The sequence below is a fragment of the Sceloporus undulatus genome, chromosome 1, assembly GCF_019175285.1.
Source record: "Sceloporus undulatus isolate JIND9_A2432 ecotype Alabama chromosome 1, SceUnd_v1.1, whole genome shotgun sequence".
NCBI lineage: Eukaryota > Metazoa > Chordata > Lepidosauria > Squamata > Phrynosomatidae > Sceloporus > Sceloporus undulatus.
The window spans coordinates 232938294-232961214 of NC_056522.1; the positions used below are offsets into that span (position 1 = coordinate 232938294).

At 40.1% G+C, this 22921-nt stretch overlaps 1 protein-coding gene across 4 annotated transcripts in view; it reads left to right on the forward strand.

The window, feature by feature from the left end:
• NCKAP5 (NCK associated protein 5) overlaps positions 1-22921 on the forward strand; it is an 811098-nt gene that overhangs the window by 658342 nt on the left and 129835 nt on the right. For 2 of the 4 annotated variants that reach the window (XM_042462965.1, XM_042462973.1), the window contains one exon: positions 21373-21477. The exons of the other annotated variants lie outside the window; for them this stretch is intronic. In XM_042462965.1, coding sequence (XP_042318899.1) covers positions 21373-21477 — 105 coding nt within the window. The remainder of the gene's footprint in view (positions 1-21372; positions 21478-22921) is intronic. 4 annotated transcript variants of the gene reach the window in all.

The window sequence follows — 22921 nt, forward strand, 5'->3', positions numbered from 1 at the left end:
AGCTTTTAGCATGGACTCTGAAAGAGAATAGATGTATAGTAGCCTGCTGTAAAGTGTAAATAGCAACAAAGTCAATAAACCCTCATTTGAGTGAAACTCTGTGTGGAAGTTACTTTGATACTGAGTAGCTGAGAAGACTGCATCTGTTCCAGTTGGTACCAGTCCAGAACCACCGGTAACAAGAGACATCAACCATCACAAAGATCTTTTTCTCTAACACACGCTCCCTGTGAAGGACTCCGTGCACAGTCTGGGGGTGCTTCTCGATTCGTCGCTCCATCTGACTGCTCAGGTGAATGCAACGGTCAAGAGCACCTGTCATCAGCTTCGGCTTATTCGCCAGCTGCGCCCATACCTGGCCCAGAGGGACCTAGAAACTGTTGTACATGCTCTGGTAACTTCGAGATTGGACTTCTGCAATGTACTCTACATTGGGCAACCCTTATACCAAACTCGGAAGCTGCAAATGGTGCAGAATATGGCAGCCCGGCTGGTCACTGGCGTTTCCAGGACCAGCCATATAACACCGGTTTTGAAAGATCTCCATTGGCTGCCCATTCGCTTCCGGGCTCAATATAAGGTGTTGGTGATTACCTATAAAGCCCTAAATGGCTTGGGCCCAGGATACCTAAAGGACCGCCTCTCCCCATACATTCCGCCTCGCACCCTCAGAACGTCTGGGCAGCAATTACTGAAGGTGCCTGGGGCTAGGTTATCCTCCACCACACGGAGGACATTCTCCACGGCTGCCCCAGCCCTTTGGAATACGCTGCCCACCGAGTTCCGCTCGACTACCACCCTGGCCCAATTCAGGAAGGACTTAAAAACCTTCCTGTTCCAACAGGCATTCCCCGACTAAAAATCCTGTGGGCCTCCCTCCTCTTCTGTGGCCAAGAGGTTGGGCTAAGGGGCTTTTAATTCTGTTAGTTTTATTGATTGTTTTTATTGATTGTATGGTTAGCCTGTGTAGTTGTATCTTTTTATATTGTTTATGGCACCATTGTTTTTTAACCTATGCTGTAAGCCACCCTGATCTTGGGAAGGAGCGGGATATAAATAAAATTTTATTATTATTATTATTAAAATGACAATACTATAAAATAATTATAGAAGTTAAAATGTACAGAACTCTACTCTATTTTTATCCTTCCTATTAATTATCCACAAGTCATTCTGACCCAGTGTCCTGTTAACACTTTTTAAAGGCAGCTTTTTGAGAAGAAAAAAAATGGCTAGGGGAAGAAGAGAATGGAGATCAGGAAGGAGAAGAGCATGTGGATAAAGTCAGATCATACTTTATATTTACAGCATAGTTACTTTGCTTTCCAGTTCAAACAACCTCAGAACCTGCCATATTTGATTGCTTTTATTCAGAGATGACTGGGTATTGTAGAGAGTCCTTTCATTTATTCTTAAATGAAACATGTATTCTGTTTGGTGAACATATATTAGAATTTACACAAACTTCCAGCATTCTAAATCATTAAGAACATAAGAAGGACCGAAGAGCCATGCTAGATCACAGTGAAAGTCTGTCCTATCTGTTCACACAAAGGCTATGGGAAACCCACACACAGGACTTGAACACATTAGCACCCTCCTGCTTATGTCTCATAGTAATTTGCATATAGAAGCATACTGCCATCTGATACTGGACGTATTACACAGGTAACTACTGGAAATAATATATCATTGGCTACTGCTTGCATTGTATTTACCACACTGGTAACAAGTCTATTCAGCTACTTGTTCAACTTGTATGAAGGAGATATCATACAAAGAGTAGGTTTAGACTCCAAAGAAGGAGGAAGGAACATCAACAATCTAAGATATACAGATGACACCATACTACTAGAGGAAAACATCATGGAGTTGGAACAATTACTAAGTAAGCAAGGAAGAAAGTGCAAAGAGAGGCTTGTTGCTGAAAATAACAATAATGACCACAGAAGATCTACATAAATTCATCCTAGACAATGAGGGAACTGAAATAGTTAAAAGATTCCCCATACATTGGATTAAACACTAATCAAAAAGGAGACTGCAGTTAAGAAATAAGAAGACTGGGAATGGGAAGGACAGCTATGAAAGAACTAGGCAAGATCCTAAAGAATAAAGATATACAAAGAAATACTAAAGTTGTAATTATCCAATACGTTGTATTCCCGATCACCATGTGTGGATGTAAGAACTTGATAGTGAAGAAAGTGGATTTAAAAAATCAATTCATTTGAGCTGTGGTGATGGAGAAGAGTGCTGAGGATATTGTGGATGGCCAAAAAACAAACAAACAAAAAACCAAAAAAACTGTCATTGAACAGTTCAAGCCTGAAATCTCCCTGGAAGCCAAGATGATCAAACTGAGGCTGCTGTACTTTGGCCACATCATGAGAAGACAATAATACTAGGAAAGGTAGAGGGTAGTAGAAAGACCACACACCAGATGGCTAGACACAATTAGGGAGGTCATGGGCATGAATCTACAAGACCTAAATAGAGCAGGGGATGATAGGTGGTCTTGGAGATGCCTCCTATACAGGACCGAAATGAGTTGAGGCCAACTTGAGGGTAGCTAATAACAACAATATTTAGCAACTGAAGTAATTGCATAGATGCATTTATCAGCTTATTTTAAATGGCCTAAGGTGCCAGAATATGATAGAAAATTAGGCGACTGAAACAATTACATATGTTTGTTTCCATTGTTATTCAATTGCAATTGTTTTTGAAACAAAAGTAAATGTAATACATTTACGTTATTGAAAATGCCTTTTTCTTCCCCACCTTTTTTTTAAAAAAATGTGGAAAGATTTCAAAACAGAATCAAAACTCTATAATAACAAATCCAAAAAAACCTGAAAATTTATTACATTGACACCATTAAAAATCTGGGTAAATTCATGTGTAAAAGAGCACAGAGTTCAACTTCATTAGAAAGAGGTTTTTGAGTCCCATTTTGGGGGGGAAAGACAGGATATCAAACAAATAAATAAGTAAATAAACAACATAAATTTTTATACTCTTTCTCTGCATCTCTTTTTTCCTAAGTGTGTGAATTACACTCCCATACAACCATTTCATTTCCATTTTAACTTCAATTAATACCCTATTGTAACATCATTTAGAATTTCACATAGTAATGAGTATGTAATTACATGAGTAATGATGGGCCTGCGCAGATGGGCAGGATAGCACGGGCCAAGCCTATGTTATCCTGCCCCCTGGTTTTGGCCTGTGCCATTCCCCAGACCAGTGCAGTGATGGGGAAAGTTTACATGCCTGTTCCCTGCTGCATCATGGATACACAATCATTACTCCCACTGTATTTTCTTCTGCCATCTCGTTTCCTCAGAAGATTGCTGTTGCAGCCTGCAGAAACAGGACACCTGGTTATACTCACATGGCCATGCACCCCCACCCAATGTCACAGGTCATGACGGGTCCTCTGAACAGGTGCGACAGTGAAGGAAGGTATTGGGGGGGCCCACGGGGCCATGTGATGTGCTAGCTCTCACCATGGAATTTCAATAAAACGCTGTGCAAACATTGGGTTTTTATGCAGCATCCAGACAGATTGAGCCTCAGCTGGAGCTAGTGGCTTACATTGTCCAATATGAGACCAGGGGAAGCATCTGCCTTTTGGAGCATTCATACAGGCCCTAGATCAAATGATGAGTATATAGAAATATTTTTTTAAGGTGTAAAGGTTATCCATTGAATGAGATGTAGCAAACTTTGAAATGCCCAACATTTTAGGAGGGAAATTGTTAGCTTATCAACTCATCCAAGGCTGGGGTAGTTGCCTTGAACTGATACTCTAAAATTAGATTTATTGGGGGTGGGGGAGGTATATTCATTTATTTATTGGTTGAATTTCCATGCTGTCTTTTCCCTTAACCTCACTGCCATTTAAATCTGACAATTCTGTGAAAGTAGCTTAGACTGAGAGATGACAAATTAGCTCGTGCTCATCCAGTGCTTTTGTAACTGTGAGGAGATTTGAATTTAGGTCTCCCAAATCCTTTGCCAGTTATATATCCACTATACCACCTTGCTTTCTTCTGTAATAATACTGGACACTGAGTAATTTGAGTTGGGTAAAGCATAATTTCTCAGAATGAATTCCATGCCTTCTGTGTAGATGAGTATAGGCTTGTCACCTGAATTTTACACTGAAGACTATAGGACCATGGTGGTGAACCTATGGCATGCATGTCCTCTCATGAGGAGATGGGGGGGCAGGGAAAGAAAAGGAAAAAAAAACACCTGCCTGTTCCTCCTCTTCCCCTGTCCTCCCGCGCCTTTAGCTGCCTCTTTGAAGCGTGCACCTGTTCCTCTTCTCCCTCCCATCCTCCCAGTCCTTTAGCTGTCTCTGAGTAAGTCCACTCCCAGAAATCTCGCCCCCTGGAAGGCAGAAGTTCCATCTGCAGAAGTCCCCTGGCATTTCTGCCCCCCAGCACCTGGTGCTGGATCGCCTTTGAGCTCTCGATCTCTAAAAGGTTCAGCTTCACTGCTGTAGAGTTTTTGGTTTAGAAGTGTTGCTCATTTGTTAATGTTTGCAAATGTGCCCTTTTGCTTCTAGAAAGCTTTTGTTCACAGCAGGTTTACTTCCAGATTTGCAGGAGGGAGTAGCATGAGAAAGATATCCCCATCTTTGTGTTCCAGCACAAAATCTTACCTGTGGTCAGGATCTTTTTGTGGTGTGCTATACTGTGTAAATTATTACCTGTATGCTCATTGGTTTTTAAGCTGTAAATGCCCACCTCATATATTGCATTATGCTGTATTACTACTTGAATCTTCCTTATTTGTTGTGTTTTATATTGCATTGTGGCATTGATGCACTATAGCATTTACAGTTTGGAAAAGGTACTTGTTCAGAATACAATTCCCAGACCCCTCTATCCAACATGTCCACTGACCTTCCTGGCTGGGGCAAGGGGGGATTCTGGAAAGTTGTATTTCAACAAAAGGACTTTCCCCCCTCAAAGCCCTGGCAGTACTGAATTGCAAGAAACCTTCATCTAGCACTCACACGTTGAACATCGCAAATACATTTCCTTTCACAGTTCATGGTTCTTTGGATCCAATCCATTATCAATTTTCTTGAAAGAACTCCGTGTTATTTGTACTGTAATGCTTTTCAGAACATAGATAGACATATAGATTTATGACATTCATTTTGTGGTATTTATTTTCCTCCACAGATTTAAGCAAAGCAAAGCCCATTTCTTCGGCTCATATAATATTTTATCTTATTTTTCCTGTTTCTGGGTACAAATGGCCTAATTATTTAATATAATGTACTGTATTGTACATTTAAGAGGCTGTTTTCTATAGCACTAGAGATCTCATCTTTATCTCAGGGATCCAGTTCTTCTTCCCAGTTAATAGAGTGTCCAGACAATTTATCAGATAGCCTGTTTTGAAATGAAAAAATGAACCTCTGGATTATACTGTGTCATGTGTACAGAGTGTTCAAATTTCTGCACTTTAATCTTGGTGGCTTTTTTTACATCTTTTTGTCTAACTATTCAGTACTTTATCAGCTACACCTTTTCCCTGTTCAGAAATTTAGAGCAGCTTACATTGATTTCAGCAAGGTCTTGCTTCCAGGAGGCTTTGAGGGGCAGACAAACTTCCTTAGCTTCAACAATTTATTGCCCACAGCAATAATTTATATAAATTTGATACACTGGAATACTCAAGATGACTTGAGGCAGGGTAAATTACGTGTACAAGGCAATCCTATCTGTGTTAGCTCAGAGGTAAGTCAAATGTTTGCTCAGGGAGGCTTAGTGCCATGTAAGTGTGTAAATAGAGGATTGCAATATTAGAGGGCCTTATTACTACAGCCTACTATAGTATAAAAATCACACTACACTTTTCATAAAATGGACAAGAGCACTCAATGCTAACAGACTGAGTGAAAGTTACTTGACCTAGATTAAAGAGAAGAATGAGAACTTTGCTTTCACACAGCATGGAAATACGTAATCCTCAGAGAGAATGTATGAGGTGAGAGCCAAGGAAAGACTTGAGTCTGAGGAAAGATTTGTTAAAATGGTAAATGATTTGCCTCAGCCCCTCTAGAAATACACATTTGGCCCTATCACTATGGGCAAAAATCATAAATAAGTTGAGGTTCATAGACTAAACAGTGCCCTCAACTAAATACTGATATGTCATGAACCTTAAATGTTATCTTACTATCCAAACCGAACTATCCCTTACCACTTGTGTTGGTGCCATGCGTTGTCTGCTTGTCAAGAGTTTCATATGTTTTCTTGGAACTGAAACTGTAAATAGCTAGTTATGGCACAGATTTAAAATGTTTGAGTTTAACAGAGCCACAGATGATATGTGGAACAGTATCATGTCCTTTCAGAACTCATTCCCATTGAAGTCTGTCAGTGCGTAGTATATAATTATACTGCACACTTGCATAATGCTTTGGATCAATTTTACACCAGTGGGCTTAGTTGCATTTTAAAAAGAGAGGGCAAAATGTTGGTTCTGACTGTTAAAATTATTGCATGAGTTGTGGCACAGGACTTCTTAAAATTGGAAACCCTAAAAGTAGTATCAGTGGTGCTTTTTAAAAACTTACCAAACTGTTTCCAAAGGTGCATCCAATTCCCTTTTTGCCTCTAGGCATCTCTTTTGAATTGGTAGCATAAAGGAAGGGTAATATGGATCCCTATTTTTCATCCATGCTGTATCCAGTTCCATTATGATGTCTACCATTCTATAAATGGCTTTGAAAAGAAAAACTGGTAGGCAAGGAAGCTGTTCTACAGAACTGAAAAAGGAAAAAATGGAAAGACACTGGTTGTTCACCTTTTACTTACTGGTTTGCTACACACAAGACATCCACAATAGCTTATATCTGGGTTTTACAAAGGTAATTCCCACAAGGATGTACTAGAAGTTCTATTCTTTCCACATTTCTTGGATAATGTGCAGGCATTCTTCAAAATCTTTCAAGGGAAATGTCTCTCCTGGCTGTTAGTTTGTGGGTGCCAAAAATTAAAAGTTAAAAAAAGTAAAGAGAAAGTAGTTTGATTACACTTAGGCTAAAAGCAGTTCTGTGGGGAAGGATTTGAATGTGAGAATGTACCAGCATCAGAATATCTGTTCCACTAAAAATACAGAGCTATTGTTTACAGACTAGATGGGTGGAGGGAGGGGAGGTTCCCCCCTGTTTGTTCTCCTTGAAAGAGAGGAAATTTCATCTCACCAAAAATGGTGGGATGGAATTCATTTAGACTGACTCCAGGATTGATCCAAATGTTCCCTTGGTATCTTCAGCTTACTATGTAAAATCTTTGCCCAGGTGATGCAAAGAGAAGTACAGTAGCAGTTTCCCACAAGGGGCCAGGAGGGGACCCCGAGAAAGGACTCCACATTCAACCTCTGATTGGAACTTTGTATAAGAGCTCTAAGGGGGATCCCAGTTCTCTCTTATGGCTCTGGATTTTGACACACATGTTAACCTTTGCAATGACCCTATGAGTACACACGAGTGATAGTTTCATCAGGCCCTTTTTACAGATTTATTTGTGTCAAAGTTACAAGAATAACAAATTCCAGCATTATTTTCCACATTTATGCAATCACATCATTATTTCTAAATGGCCTGTAATCGCCAGATGACTGTTACATCAGAAGATGCCCTTTATTGCTAAAAATTAATCCATTCGTTCTGCATGCCCTTGGGCCTACTTTCTACTTGTTAATTCTAGGATGGCAACTGGCTTGTTTTGAAACACATGTGCATGTAACAGTAAAGGCTGCATATTTCTGACAAAGAGATGGTTACAAGAAATGCAGGTGTTTTCCCATACCATATCTTTATTGCAGTGGGAGCCTACCTTAACCTCACTCATAAACTTATTAGGTTACAGTCTTACACACATTTGCCCATTAAGTCCTATTGAATTCAGTTTTTCTGCCCAGGATTCATTATGATTCCCCAATTTATCTTTATGCTTTCTTCCAGACTGCCCCAGAAAAGCTTTCTTTTTGTCCACCAAGGAAATGCTTTCTTTTTTTAAAAAAATTGTCTTCTAAGCTCACATCATATCTATTACATGGTGTTCTAACCCATTATACTGCAAAACATGTCTGTTGACTTTTCCACCTTGTTTAGGCTCCAAACATGAACCAGCAAAACTAATATTGGCATGAAGTTAACAAGGCATATATTTTCATAATGAAAAACCTTCATAATTAAGAATAAGCCTTAAAACTTGAACTACAAACCCAGCTGTTGGAGAACAGTCTCTAGATAATTTCTTAGATGTTTACTCAATACCTTTTAATTAATAGTGGATGTAGCAAAACATCTAGTCCTATGTCTCAGTGTGTACTGATTTGTTAAACTAAGGACTAAGTCATAGCTGTTTATGTTATAAAGAAGAATTTTGTGAAAAACAAGAAATAGATACGACACTACAGTACTGATGAAGATTACTTCCAAAATCATAAAACTTCTTGTCATGTGGCCAAGAGCAAAACTAAATGTGATATGTCAGAACCATGATGTATTCTCCCAATATCTTTTGTCTCTTCTTAAAAGCAGCTTCAGAGGTGATGAATTTAAAACTAATGCATAAGCCTCTCCCAACCTGTTGCCCTCCAAATGTTTTGGGTTCCAGCTGTCATCAGCAGCATGGGGGCTGGTCAGGAAATTTGGGTATTGAAATTGGACACACAACTACTAAGATGCAACTATCAGGCACAGAGTGGAAAAGGGCAAGTGTAAGGCCAAAAGCAACTTCAGACAGTTATTTAAACTAGGCAAATAGCACCAGGGGTAATCCCTTTCTTTTCAGAATCATGGTCTTTAAAATCATGGTCTTTTCCTAAGCCACTGTCCATGCTGTTTCTTAGTAAAGAAAATTGTATGCCAAAGAATATAATCATGGGTCCCAAAAAGACAGGCCAAAATAAAGCTGCTTCAGGTAACTTTGGAGGTATGCTGTTTAAATGACACATGCCTCAGAGGGAGCCATCAGGCAGACCCAGCAACATCGACCTGAAGGAAGAGAGCCCCTCCCTCTTCAACTGTCATCTCGGGGCCTCAGAGGGAGCCATCAGGCAGACCCAGCACATCAAGACTGCCTAAGGAAGAGGCCCTCCCTCTTCAAGCTGTCATCTCGGCCTCAAGAGGGAGCCATCAGGCAGACCCAGCAAATCAAGGACTGCCTGAAGGAAGAGGCCCCCCCTCTTCAACGTCATCTCGGCCTCAGAGGGAGCCATCAGGCAACCACAACAATCAAGGATGCCTGAAGGAAGAGGCCCCTCCCTCTTCAACGGTCATCTCGGCCTCAGAGGGAGCCATCAGGCAGACCCAGCAACATCAAGGACTGCCTGAAGGAAGAGGCCCCTCCCTCTTCAACTGTCATCTCGTCCCTCAGGCCTCAGGGAGTCATCAGGCAGACCCAGAAACACGAAGACGGCCTGAAGGAAGAGGCCCCTCCCTCTTCAACTGTCATCTCGGCCTCAGAGAGGAGCCATCAGGCAGACCAGCAACATCGAGACTGCCTGAAGGAAGAGGCCCCTCCCTCTTCAACTGTCATCTCGGCCTCAGAGGAGCCATCAGGCAGACCCAGCAACATCGGGGACTGCCTGAAGGAAGAGGCCCCTCCCTCTTCAACTGTCCTCGGCTCGGCCTCAGAGGGAGCCATCAGGCAGAACCCAGCAACATCGGGACGCCTGAGGAAGAGGCCCCTCCCTCTTCAACTGTCATCTCGGCCTCAGAGGGAGCCATCAGGCAGACCCAGCAACATCGAAGACTGCCTGAAGGAAAGAGGCCCCTCCCTCTTCAACTGTCATCTCGGCCTCAGAGGGCCACAGGCAGACCCAGCAACATCGAGGACTGCCTGAAGGAAGGCCCTCTCCTCTTCAACTGTCATCTCGTCCCAGAGGTAGCCACAGTGCAGACCCAGCAACATCGGGGACTTCCTGAAGGAAGAGGCCCTTCCCTCTTCAACTTTCATCTCGCCTCAGAGGGAGCCATCAGGCAGACCCAGCAACATCGGACTGCCTGAAGGAAGAGGCCCCTCCCTCTTCAACTGTCATCTCGGCCTCAGAGGGCCCATCAGGCAGACCAGCAACATCGAACTGCTGAAGGAAGAGGCCCCTCCCTCTTCAACTGTCTCTCGCCTCAGAGGGAGCCATCAGGCAGACCCAGCACAGCGGGACTGCCTGAAGGAAGAGGCCCCTCCTCTTCAACTGTCATCTCGGCCTCAGAGGGAGCCATCAGGCGAGACCCAGCAACACGAGGACTGCCTGAAGGAAGAGGCCCCTCCCCTTCAACTATCATCTCGGCCTCAGAGGGAGCCATCAGGCAGACCCAGCACATCGAGGACTGCCTGAAGGAAGAGCCCTCCCTCTTCAACTGTCATCTCGGCCTCAGAGGGAGCCACAGGCGACACGCAACATCGGGGTCCTGCCTGAGAGGACTACTTCTGCCGCTGCCCCCCCCCCCCATGTCACCTGGGAAGAAGCTCCCCAGAACAGCGGAGGACTGTCTTGCCGCTGTGGTGGCTTTTTACCAGGGGGGAGGGGTCAGTGAGAGAGGGGTATTTTTATGTATTCTTAATTGTTTTATTGATATTTGCTGTGAACCGCCCTGATCTATGGAAGGGTGGTATAAAAATAATAAATATATTTATTTATTTATTTATTTATTTATTATCTTAAGAGGTCAGAAGCTGCACCCAAGCTGTGTTCCAGTCCTTAGAACTGGAGTGTGGCTCTGATGTGGCTTTCAGCCTCTTAGGTTGCATGGATCCTTTAAACAGCATACCTCCAAAGTGGCCTGAAGCAACTTTATTTTGGCCTGTCTGTTCGGGCTCATGGTTTCCTATATCATATGTAGTGGCTCTCAAGGGAACATTTTTTCTTGGTTGGAAAAGTAAATAAAAACATGAAAGTATATTCCCTTACTCCTATTTCACTTTACTTGATGCATGGCTGAACCTGCACAAGGTCGCATAATAAGGAAAGTGTGGGCATAAGATTTTCTGTGGAGAAAATTGTTTTAGTGCATATAGACAACAAAAATCTTAGAACAAGCAATGATTCCCCTGTTTGTTTGAACAATCTTGGGTCCTACCTTCTATGCTGTAAAGAGGAAGGATTTTTTCTTTAAATAGTTGAAGTATTAGCTTGCATTCTCCTGAATTCTATTTCACTCATAAATTACATTGAAAATAATGAACGTATACACGAGATGGAAGGATTTTAATAATCAATATAGCCTTAGTAGATTTGTAGAAAATGGATTCAAATTGAAAACATAGAAGAGGATTTTTGAGTTGAGGCCTTGTGAAGAAAGAGAATGCTGAAAAGTATTTGCAGTAGGAATGTTTAGAGACAGAATGACCCTCATCAAAGTCTCATATGGCACCTGGCACTGCTCTGAAAGCCATAATAAATCAAATATAAGAGAGCAGCATCCCTGGCAGAGGAAGGGGGCCCAGGATAACACATAGGTGATAAGGAAGCCAAATGCACCTTAAGTATATTTTAATGTATTCATGTATCTTTGCTCTGATTGTAAGAAAGTTCTGTATGTTTAAATTTCCTGTGACCAATGAGATATATTAGAGGGTCTCTTTGTTCAAGTTCCTATAAACGTAACCATTTTCTTCTGTTCTGGGCTCCAGTTTGACTTTTGGAATAGGAATTCCACTGGGATCTGCTGGCTTAGCTTAATAAACTCTGAATTCTCAGTGATATTCTGGGTCCTCTTGCCTACTTCACTCTGTCAAGCTAGGGATTTCATGAGGGAATTCTTGTATCATCCACTACATACAGATGATCAGACTTCCTATTCTCTTCACACAGGTTACCTCTGATCAGTATCTTGATGAAAAGATAATATGGCTATGCCATTTGTTCTATATTCAGTATAGATCAACATGTACTAAGTAACTGGAGAATATATATTTGTAGTATCATAAACATTATAGAGCAAGTAACCTTTTTTAAAAAAAACAATCATCTTTATATTGCACATACAGTAAACAAAACAGAACAAGAAGACATCATGCTATAAATGATCATGGTAGCCGAATGGAGTTGAAGCAATCACAGAAAATTAAAGTTCATCTTTCCAAATTCAAAGTTGTATATTGGATAGCTAGGAGGGGAGGGTTATTTTCTTGGGCAGACAATAAAAGACAATTATGGGTTAGTTTTTCATGTATGGAAATACTGTATATATTTGACTAAGTCGACCTCATGTATAAGTTGAGGGCAGGTTTTGGGAGTCAAAATTACAGATTTTGATATGACCCATGGATAAGTCAAGGGTAAAACCTAGCAGCATGTAACAAAATCTGTGAAGGATGAAGCAAAGGAAAATGATGTTAAAGATCTTTAAAAATTTTGACAGGTGTAACTGTGCTCACCCTAAAGGCTGGATGGATGAGATCGTAGAGGGGGTTGATGATTCTTTTAGGAACTCCGAGAAGAGATTAAGCACTCACCTTTCACTAGGGCATGTTTTCTTTTTTGATAAGAGTTAAAGTACAGTATTTACATTGACTCATGGATAAGTCAAACCAGGTTTTTTGAGTCAATTTTTTGACTAAAATTTCTAGATTTATACATGAGTATAAATACACAGTATTCCATGTTTCTTCCATTCATCCCTTTACAGATACATCAAAGGATTTTTCCATGTCTTTCCTCTTTCTAGGTGTGATACAGCCAACAGAATATAACAAACTCTTTGCATAACAAATCTGAGTCCCCTTCAAATACTAATAACAGAATTGTTATCCCACAGATCATGAATTTGTTGATTATACAGTGCGCCCGCGCCATACGTGCGCCCGCCATACGCGGCCTTGAGCATACGCGCTCAAGCTGTGGCATGCACACAGGGCGGAAGGGGCGGCGCATCCCATTCAATTGAATGGGCGCGCGCTCCCGTTGCACCCCGCGCGCGCCCACGCCGCCGCGTACGAGCCCCATTGTTTCCAATGGGGCTCGAGCATAGGCGGAATTCACCTTACGCGGAGGGATCCGGAACGGATCCCCCGCGTAAGGCGAGGACGCACTGTACCAGCCAAAGTCTGCAGAACTCATTCTTGGAATTGGTGTAGTTAAGGATGTGCTGCCAGTATACAATATGATGCCTCTCTTCCTCCACCCCCACCAATAATTAGCAGGCAAAGATTTACTGAAATGAATCACAGCAGTAGGGATTATATACCATATGTGTACAGGCATTTAAATGTATTTTATTATTTGGTAACATTTCAGCATTTCCAGTAAATTGCATTTTATTTATTTGTTTGTTTATTTATTTATTTTGTATCCTGCATACCTCTCAACATGGGACTCCCAGTATGGGACTCACAGAGGCTTACAAAAATATTAAAAGAAGTAAAAACTAATCATCTGATAATGAAAAAGTTAAACAAGTTATCATATTAATATCATATGTCCCATTCAATCATTCAATGTTTAAAAAGCATAAAATTATTTTAGAACATAACAATGGAGTAAAAATACAGCACACATTTTCCATGAAGAAGGACCTCCTGAACCTGCACCAATTCATCATAAAATGCCTAGTTCAACAGAAAAGTCTTAGCTTGCCATCAGAAGGAGAGCAGAGAGTGTGCCACAGCCACCAAGAAGGCATCTAGTTTTTTACACAATAATGGTCAGATACCTTTCATCCTAATGTAGCATAGCAGTACATTAACATATGCTGCATTATTTCAGCAGAGCTATAATCATGGAGAGAGCCAGTATAATGTAGTTAGTGGCTTGAATGTTGGAAAATCCCATGATAGGTTTGCCTTAGAGTCGCCATATGTTGGAAATGACTTGAGGGCAAATAAGAGCAATAATCATGGAGTAAAACTGTTATCTGTTAGACTGGCATTATATGATAATTTAAATAATCTATTCTCACCCATTTAGAGATTACAACCAGCCATGCAGCTTGTTCTGGCATTGATGCCTATGGGTAGACTGGCTGCTCCTTGATGTCTTTTCTATAGTTTTATAGAAGTACGTGTTTACATTTTGTTTTTCAAATACATTTTCTTTTCTTTAATATCTTTTTTTGAAATCTCTTGAAATACTTTTTAAAACAAAAACATGTTCTCATCCAGTGAGATACTGGGCCTCATTTTAAGTCTGTTCCGGAGGAGAAAACTTCTTGATTTGGCTTTTCCCCTGGAATTTCTTTATATGGGAGCTCCTCTTGAAACAACTAATATTGTCTGTTTTCAAGGCAGTATAGAGTACTGATTTCAGTGTTGGACTAGGACTTTGGGAGACTAGGATTCAAATCCCTGCTCAGCCCTCTGGGTGATCTTGGGTACATCATATTCTCTCAGCCTAAGATGAAGTAACCTCTCAAAATAAATCTCAATAAATCTCAAAACCTCTCAAAATAAATCTTGTCAAGAAAATAGGTTTGCCATACAGAAATTGATTTGAAGGCACATAATGAGAATAACAACTTCATCCATGCTGGATTTTATTAGGCATGTTCAGCTGTTACCTATTAGAGAGAGCCAGTTTTAGATGGCTCAGTGCCCAGGAAGAGATTTCAACATAACATAGGGTTATGCAGAGAGAATCTGCTTTTATGGTTTTTTGGAAATTTTAACCCTTACTTTTATTGAGCTGGATATAAAGCAGCAAAATAATTAATATTGACAGAATTGCTATTACTAAATTTATCTCTTTTGTCTATATTGATATATAATTGAATAGTATTTTGACATGCCTTCAGGTCAAAAAATTAGGAATATGTGAAAAAGGAAAAGAAGCCTATGAACCATCATTTTAATATACACCAACCCTCCCAACATAGAAAGTTGCTTCAAGCCTTAGTTTCTGAACCACAGGCATATAATTTTTATGACATATCTAGGAGAGGTCCTTTGGGATTATGATCCCCAGATATTTCAAGATGAAATTTTATAATGTTGACTGAGAAAAACTATATAGCTTCTTTTGCTGTGCCAAATCAGTGATAAGACTGAAAAGCTCTGATTTTTCATAATGATTTTTTAGGCCTGTAAATATTTCAAAATTAGACTAATACCAGTATAGCTTCAGTCAGATTGGATATAAATAGAAGAATATCATTTACAAAAAAGACTGGTCTTGTGCATGCAGCCATTGGTACATACCCTTTTTATGGAAAGACAATTCCTGAATAAGTACTGTATGCTGGAGGCTTTACTGCTAAAGCAAATAGTAGGGGGAAAAACAAATATTCCTTCCATGGCAAAGGCTGATTAGGAATACAGTGGTACCCCGGGATACGAATGCGCCGGGTTACGAATTTTTCGGGATACGAAAAAATCCCATAGGGATTTATTGCTTCGGCTTACGAAGGTTTCTTCGGGTTACGAAAAAACCGCGGCGCTATTTTCCGCCACCGGAGGGCAGCAGAGAGCTATTTTTCCATTAGCGCCTATGGGAATTCGGCTTACGAAGGTATTTCGGGTTACGAAATTAACCGCGGAACGAATTAATTTCGTAACCCGGGGTACCACTGTATGTGAAAAAGGAAAAGAAGCCTATGAACCATCATTTTAATATACACCAACCCTCCCAACATAGAAAGTTGCTTCAAGCCTTAGTTTCTAAACCGCAGGCATATACTGTATTTTCTGGCGTATAAGACTACTTTTTAACCCAGGAAAATCTTCTCAAAAGTCAGGGGTCATCTTATACGTCAGGTGTCATATTATAGGGCAGGTGCTGAAACTTCCCTGCTGGACTGGAGAATCTGCGGTTGCCGCATATGGTGGGGGGAGCTCAAAAACGGCCGCGGCCGCATCCCCACCATATGCAGCAATCGTATGAAAGCAGCTACCGCTCTGATAGTCTTGGAGATAGGGAGCACTAGGCAGGCAGGGAGAGCTGACCAATCCAAGCAGGCTTTGTATACAACAAGGTTTCCTGCTAAGTACCTGCATGGCATAAGCATTTGAATTTAAATTACCATATTGAAATCAAATCTGATGGTTTTTTTAATTTGTATTTGGTGTACGTTGGAAGAGGGGTAGTCTTATACGGTGAGTACATCCCAAACTCTATATTTTAACTGGAAAAGTTGGGGGTCGTCTTATACTCCCAGTCGTCTTATACGCCGGAAAATACGGTAATTTTTATGACATATCTAGGAGAGGTCCTTTGGGATTATGATCCCAACTCCATAAGCAAATCACTAATTCAGACTGGGAGTACAGCTAATGCGTAAGATTCATTATTGTCTGGCAAAAGTCCAGTTTAGAACTGTGAGCAAATATGGCTGTTCCAGGCAGTTAAGTACCCTGTGACTATATCAATGGGCACCCACGAGACAAGTATTCTGCTATGATTACTATGGTGTATAATATTGAGCATTTTCTTACTACAGTCAGCCATGATGATGTCAGGTTTGAATGCTGTTTGATCCCAAGATAAATATATTTAGACTCCTTTATGAGACAATTCTTTCAGTTAAAATTGCCAGGTAAAGTTTGACACCTTGGCTGAGGAGTAGTATGGGAGAAAGTTCAAATCTTAACCTGGTTTTAGTACCACTGCCAATCAATCCCATCTCCATGTATCAAGTATCTCTGCCCCTCTTGGAAAAACATGGACTTGAAGTCATCTCTTCTTTTTGAAAACTATGTTGAGATATAAATCTAACTTATGGTGAGCTGCTTATCACTTAAACCCCCTTTATATAAATAAAGCATCCTTCCAGTTCACCTCCTACCTCAAAGGGGAATATACTGTAAAAATCACTCCCTTCTTTTGAGAACTCTCACTAACATAGTTGTGCTCCCTTAGTTAAGGATGGACTCCTGCTGTTTGGACTCCTACAGGGGAATGATGTTGGATCTCTAGTCCCAAACAATTTTAAAAGTTTCATTTTGCTTAATAGCATTTCCCAGGTAATTTACTTTACAGCTTCTTGAGCTATATGATGTGGAAAACCAGCATGTTCCTCCTCACGAAAGTGCCAGGGACCGACACCATATTTGTATCCTTTAACTACAACTGTTTCTTTCATTCCTGGAAACTCACTGCAGACAAGCAGCTAATAATTCACAGACTGATATTGGTCCACAGACCACCACTTTGAGTGACATTGCATTACATGATATCAGCATTAATATAAGGGATCTCCAGGTTCAGAACATGACTTTGGTTTCTCCCATCCATCACAGTTGACACTGGAGTATGGTAATATTCTAAACTAAACAGGAACCCAATTCCATGCCATCAAAAAATAAACCTTACTGAGACATGGAGAGTCTTTTTTCAGGGGCGGGGGGTCAGAAATTCTCATCCTGTCAGCATTTTGAAAGGCCATAAGGCCTGATCTAGTTGCTTCATATTCAGCACTGGGAAGAAAAATGATTGACTGCTAATGGCAGTGATTGGCACAGAGATAAATGTAGTGCAAACAGCTGTCACCAAAGTGATGACTGTTAAATTACCTGTTCCCTCAGCTTCTCTTCCCCCCCCCCCACAAAAAATGTTTTAAAACCCAGCTGGGTCTAACTTTTCCTTTATCCTATTGGTCCATGTTACCTATTCCTCTAGAAAGTTGGCCTCTTTAGAGACTTGTTTATCAAAAGCTTTATCAATTGCTGCCCCCTTTGATATATTTATGTTCTTATTTTTCCCATTTGAGACCTGGAAGGGCAGCCCACTGGCATGTTAACTGCTCCATATAAGACATAGGCAGGCAACTTTGGTGGAAATGGACACCAATTTTTGTCCATTTGGCACCCACTGTATCCTGCACCATGGGGCAGAAAGGGTTTTTAATTTTTTTTAAAAAAAAATGAGAGGAAACAGCCTGGATGATCTCTAAAAGCTGAAAGCCAGCCCTTTTGGAGGCTTCCAGGAGCAGGACTTTCTTTCCCTGGCACTGAGGAGTATTGGTGGGCATTAAACATAAAGATTTGGGGAGACCATGTGGCATATAGCTGCACTTTGCCCTGGTGTGTGTCTTAACTATCTTTCTCCAGTAACTTCTGCAGCCCTTAGAATACATCAACCTTTGTTCTGTTGCTGTTGCTGCTGTTGTTGCTGTAGTTGTTGTTTTGTGCCTTCAAACTGTTTACAACTTATGGCAATGCAGGCTTTACTTGGCAAGATTTGTTCAGAGGTAGGTTTGCCTTTGCCTCCACCTAAGGCTGGGAGTGTGTGACTTGTCCAAGATCACCTAGTGAGTTTCCATGGCCAAGCAGGGATTCAAACCCTAGTCTCCCAAGTTATAATTACAGCACTCAGATCACTACACCACTGGCTCTCCTTTGTTCCCTAAAATTCTGTTTTCCAAAGGTTATTCACATTCTATGGGTATGTCGCAAAGTATAAAATAATGTACTAATAATGGACCAAGTATGTGCTGTGTGTATTTACAGAAGCTGTTCATCCGGGCAGAGTTTTCCAAACCAAGGGCTCAAAAATGTTACCCACATCACTATATTCCACTCTTTCTCTCCACAATATGACAGATATTCAGTTTCAGCTATCTACTTCTATTTTCAAAGTCTGTATATCCTCTTCTGCGGGTCTTGTTTGAGAGCAAGGCTTTATTATGAGGAAAGCTAACTTCCATGGCTTCATTTGCCCATTACTTCCCTCCCTTGTTGGTTGGTTTCCACAAAAGAGTTGTTAATTTTGTGTTGATAGGTTACAGTGCTGCTGCCAAGTCTTCTTGTAAGTCATTTGAGAGGTGCTGAAAGAGCTCTTTCAGGGAGTCTTCTGTCTGAGAACATTCCTTTACTTTGACACTTTTTACAGCCTTGGAAGGTGTTAGAGGCCCTAGCTGTCACTGTGGGCCTCAGGGCCTTTGGAAATCTCTTTGGCAAAAAAAATCTCAGACAAGGTCTGATCTCTGCAGTATTTTGAGCTCCAGTTCATTTAATGTGATAGAGCAAACTTATATTAGCCAGTTAGATGTCCAAACATCTTCTTTCACTATTGGTTAAAGAGTTGGTGAACAGGTGAGGATGATTCTAAGGGGGGGGGGGTCCAGAATAGATCCCACACATATACTAAGGGAGCACTGTACCATGAATGGATATGAGAGCTGGTCAGTAGAGAAAGAAGAATCGAGGAAAATTAATTCATTTGAGATGTGGTGCTGGGGAAGAGTGCTGAGGATTCTGTGATCAGCCCAAAAGACAAACAAAAGGGTCCTAGAGCAGATCAAGCCAGAAATGTGCCTGGAAGCCAAGATGACAAAACTGAGGCTGTCATACTTTGGACACACCATGAGAAGGTACGACTCATTAGAAAAAACAATAATGCTAGGATAGGTGGAGAGAAGCAGAAAGAGAGGAAGGCCACATTTTAGATGGATGGACTCTATTAGGGAGGTCACAGATATCACTTTGCAGAAACTAAGAGCAGTGAAAGGCATGGGGTCTTTGAGATGTCTCATCCACAGGGTCACCATGGGTCAAGATTGACTTGAGGGCAGTTAACAAACAAAAGCAAAACAGGAAAAAATGTTATACCCCTCATAGAACTTCTTACAGTTTGCTGGAATATGAGTGTTGCTAGTTGAAAGAGACAAGACAAATATGAAATATCTGTAAAATAACCCCCCCCCCATTAATAGTTGGTGTATTTACATCATGATTTGGCCTTGAACGGAAGCCAATTAGCTGGTACCAATATAGAACACCAAAGAATGGCACATGAAGAAATAGTACCTATAGGAAGGATGGGACCTAATAGATGACTTTGTTTGCTTTTGCTATAGGGAACAATGGTTATGTGACACAATAAAACTGCCTCACTGTAGCATCCTCAAATTGCACCACAGTTTGTATTTCAAAGTATATTACAGATGCTGTATAGTGTATTATAAGCTTGCCTGGCAATATATTTGTAGTCCTTCATTGACTTCCTATTTCAGTGAGAAACATTGTGGTGGAGGCATTGAGAATGAGCCGTTAAGACTGAGGGCCCTATCACACTGGGACTGGAAAAGGGGAGTGATTCTGGCAATGAGGCTAAAATTGTTGCTCATTATTAGCCTGTCACCGTGCAAAGAAATAGTCTCAGCGGACCATGCATTTTGTAGTTCCATTTCATTGTAGGCTTTTGATTATCTGTATGTATATGAATGTGTTTGGGCAGGTTACAAGGAGAGAGTCTCAAAAAGATCTGTATTATCTGCAGGATGATTTCATGCAAATACAGAAAAATACACAGACGTGATGGCAACAAGTAGGAGAGCCTTAAACTTGCATCTAAAAAGAATATGTTCCTAGCAAGTAGTCTTCAGAGTACATACTAAATGCCGAATGAAATCCAAGAAGCTGAGACGTGGCTGAGTATTATTTTTGTTGTTAGAGAATCCTTTTCCCCTAGTCACCAGGGGAAGAAAATAAATTATGAAAATGAGCAAAATATGCAAATTAGTTTATTTTACTATTTTCTACAGGTCACACAGTTCAAAATTTCTCCTGCAGAATTTGTTGCAGAATTTTTATTCATTTACAATGACAGAGAACACACTTACCTGGCTATGTGGCTGGCTAAATAATGTATATATTGCCAAGTTTAGAATCTTTTGAAGTTATCCATCAAATAGCCATGTTTACATAAATTGCAAAACTTACTGTATTTGCTTTTGAAACAGACCAGTCTTAACATTCACATAAAACCTAGATAATTACTATACAGATTAATATGGGGAAGTCGCACTAGTTTAGCACTCCTTCCAAGCAAAACTGAAAGCACTGAGTATGCAGTCAAACTGCATGTGAATATTAATGCACAAAATCCTCTGAGTCCCTGCCTCCCCAATGCAATTATTTTCTATTCACATTAATTGTTCCTAACAGATGACATTAATGACTTTGACTTAAAATGTGTGCAAGGGAAGGCTTTGAGAAATCAATGCTGTTTAGAAGTAGAATCACTTTTGTAATCATTTACCTGCGCTGTAGAACGTGCTAAATAAAATAAAGTTAACCTTTTGATTACTTAGTAAATATTTTATATAATATTGTTACTAGTACTGGGCATCTGTAAGTACCTCTATAGAAAAATGTATTTTTATTATTTTATTTTTTATTATTATTTACTCCCATGGATTTCTAACACTACGATAAGTGAGCAACATCATAAGTTAGGGGAAACTGCCTGTACTTTTTTCATGAATAATCAGCTCCACTTTGTACTATAAGTCCTCGATTCAATAAACAGAGAAATTAGGGCAAAGCTCTTTTACCTTAGGGGTCCATTTTTCCCCTTGAAAGTTAACTGCAGCGGTTGGGATTTTCAAAATTGCTGATCTTCTGCATACTTGTCAAATGATTATGCTTTGGTCATTCCGTTATTTCCCCCTAGAAACTTCATTCCCGCATCTTAGATCTGTTGTCTGGGGATTTCCTTTCAGAGGTAGAGAAGAACAGAAGTTTGATACAATCGCAAAGTGCTGATGTTCAGGTTCATGTGAGTTTTCTTATATTTGATTTCTTCATTTAGCACATCCTTATCTCTCTGTGAAGTATGACTTAATGGTTGGAGGGGGCAATAAAGCTCATCCTTGAACTAGAACAGAGTGGAAGGAAAGATAACAACATTTTCTTCTCTTTTCTGAAGTTCACTATCATTTCCTTGGCTGAAGTAGGAAGGAAAAAGTGCCACTCTTAGCAAAAAGGCATAAATCTTGGCAGTGTCCCCAAGATACCTTTTTGGATATTGATTACATCTCAAACTTTCTGAGAAATGGTCAAGGAGCTTTTTATTAAAGCTGGTGCACCATATTATTCATCCTAGTTTTATGATATATTATGTATGAACTTTTAAAAATTCATGGGCTCTGCATTTTTCCTCCTTTTCGGATGGGCTTAGCTTTGTGCTTATTTGGCAAAACTTTAACCATAATGGTTTTCATGTTTCCTTGGAAAAGACAAGATATAGTTAAAAAACAAAAGTTGCATAAAGATAGAACTAATGCAAATAGGAATGGAAAACGCATGATTAAGAATAAAAATTTAACAAATGTGTAATTTGTTATGGTATGATAACATGTATCTCAATGGAAGGGGAAGGAACGATTGTTTCAAAGGTTCAGGAGGATGTTAATGCCTACCTTGTAGTCTGTAATTTAGGCTTCAGATGAAATTAGTCCAACCATCCAGCTTTACCTTAGCTAGATTTAAACAATTGTCTTTCCTTCCTCCTTAACAATTATGTGTTTAAATTATAATTCTGAGCCTCTTTTTTGACTCTGATTTTATTAAAGATGATAGTTTAAAACAGTGATTGTTGGGGGAGGGGGTGATTTCTGCTATGAAATACAAATTAATGAGCCAATGAGCAAGTTAAATATATGTAATTAATGCACCCTTGGGTAATTTTGGAGAGCTCTTAAAAGAAATTCAAAGAAACCATTAGAATGTTGTTGGGAGGAAAATTCAACCTCGGTAAAAAAGAAGCTACCTGTACCATTTAAAAATTACAATTTAGGAAGACATTCACTGATGCACAGTGTCCCGTACTTGTTGTTAATGTTTGTGTATAATCTTCTCTTGCTTAGTCATCTTTTCATCTCCCCATTGACTCAGGGTACAGGACCAGTCCAGGGATGAATATTGCTGCTTCGTACAATGCGTGTGGCACATGTGTATGCACATATGTGTGTTCTAAGTCTTCCTTTTAAAATAAGTTACATACATTCTTAATTACAAGCACATCCCTTTCTGTTAAATGGGTTTTGTTACCATGCTAGTCTCACACTTGCCATGATGGTATGTTCTCATTTACTTACTTACTTACTTACTTACTTACTTATTCATTCTTCAAATTTGTAAACTGCTTTTCAAATATTTTCCCCAAAAGCAGCATATACAATAACATAAAAATATTAAAACAAATACAATTCAAATCAGCT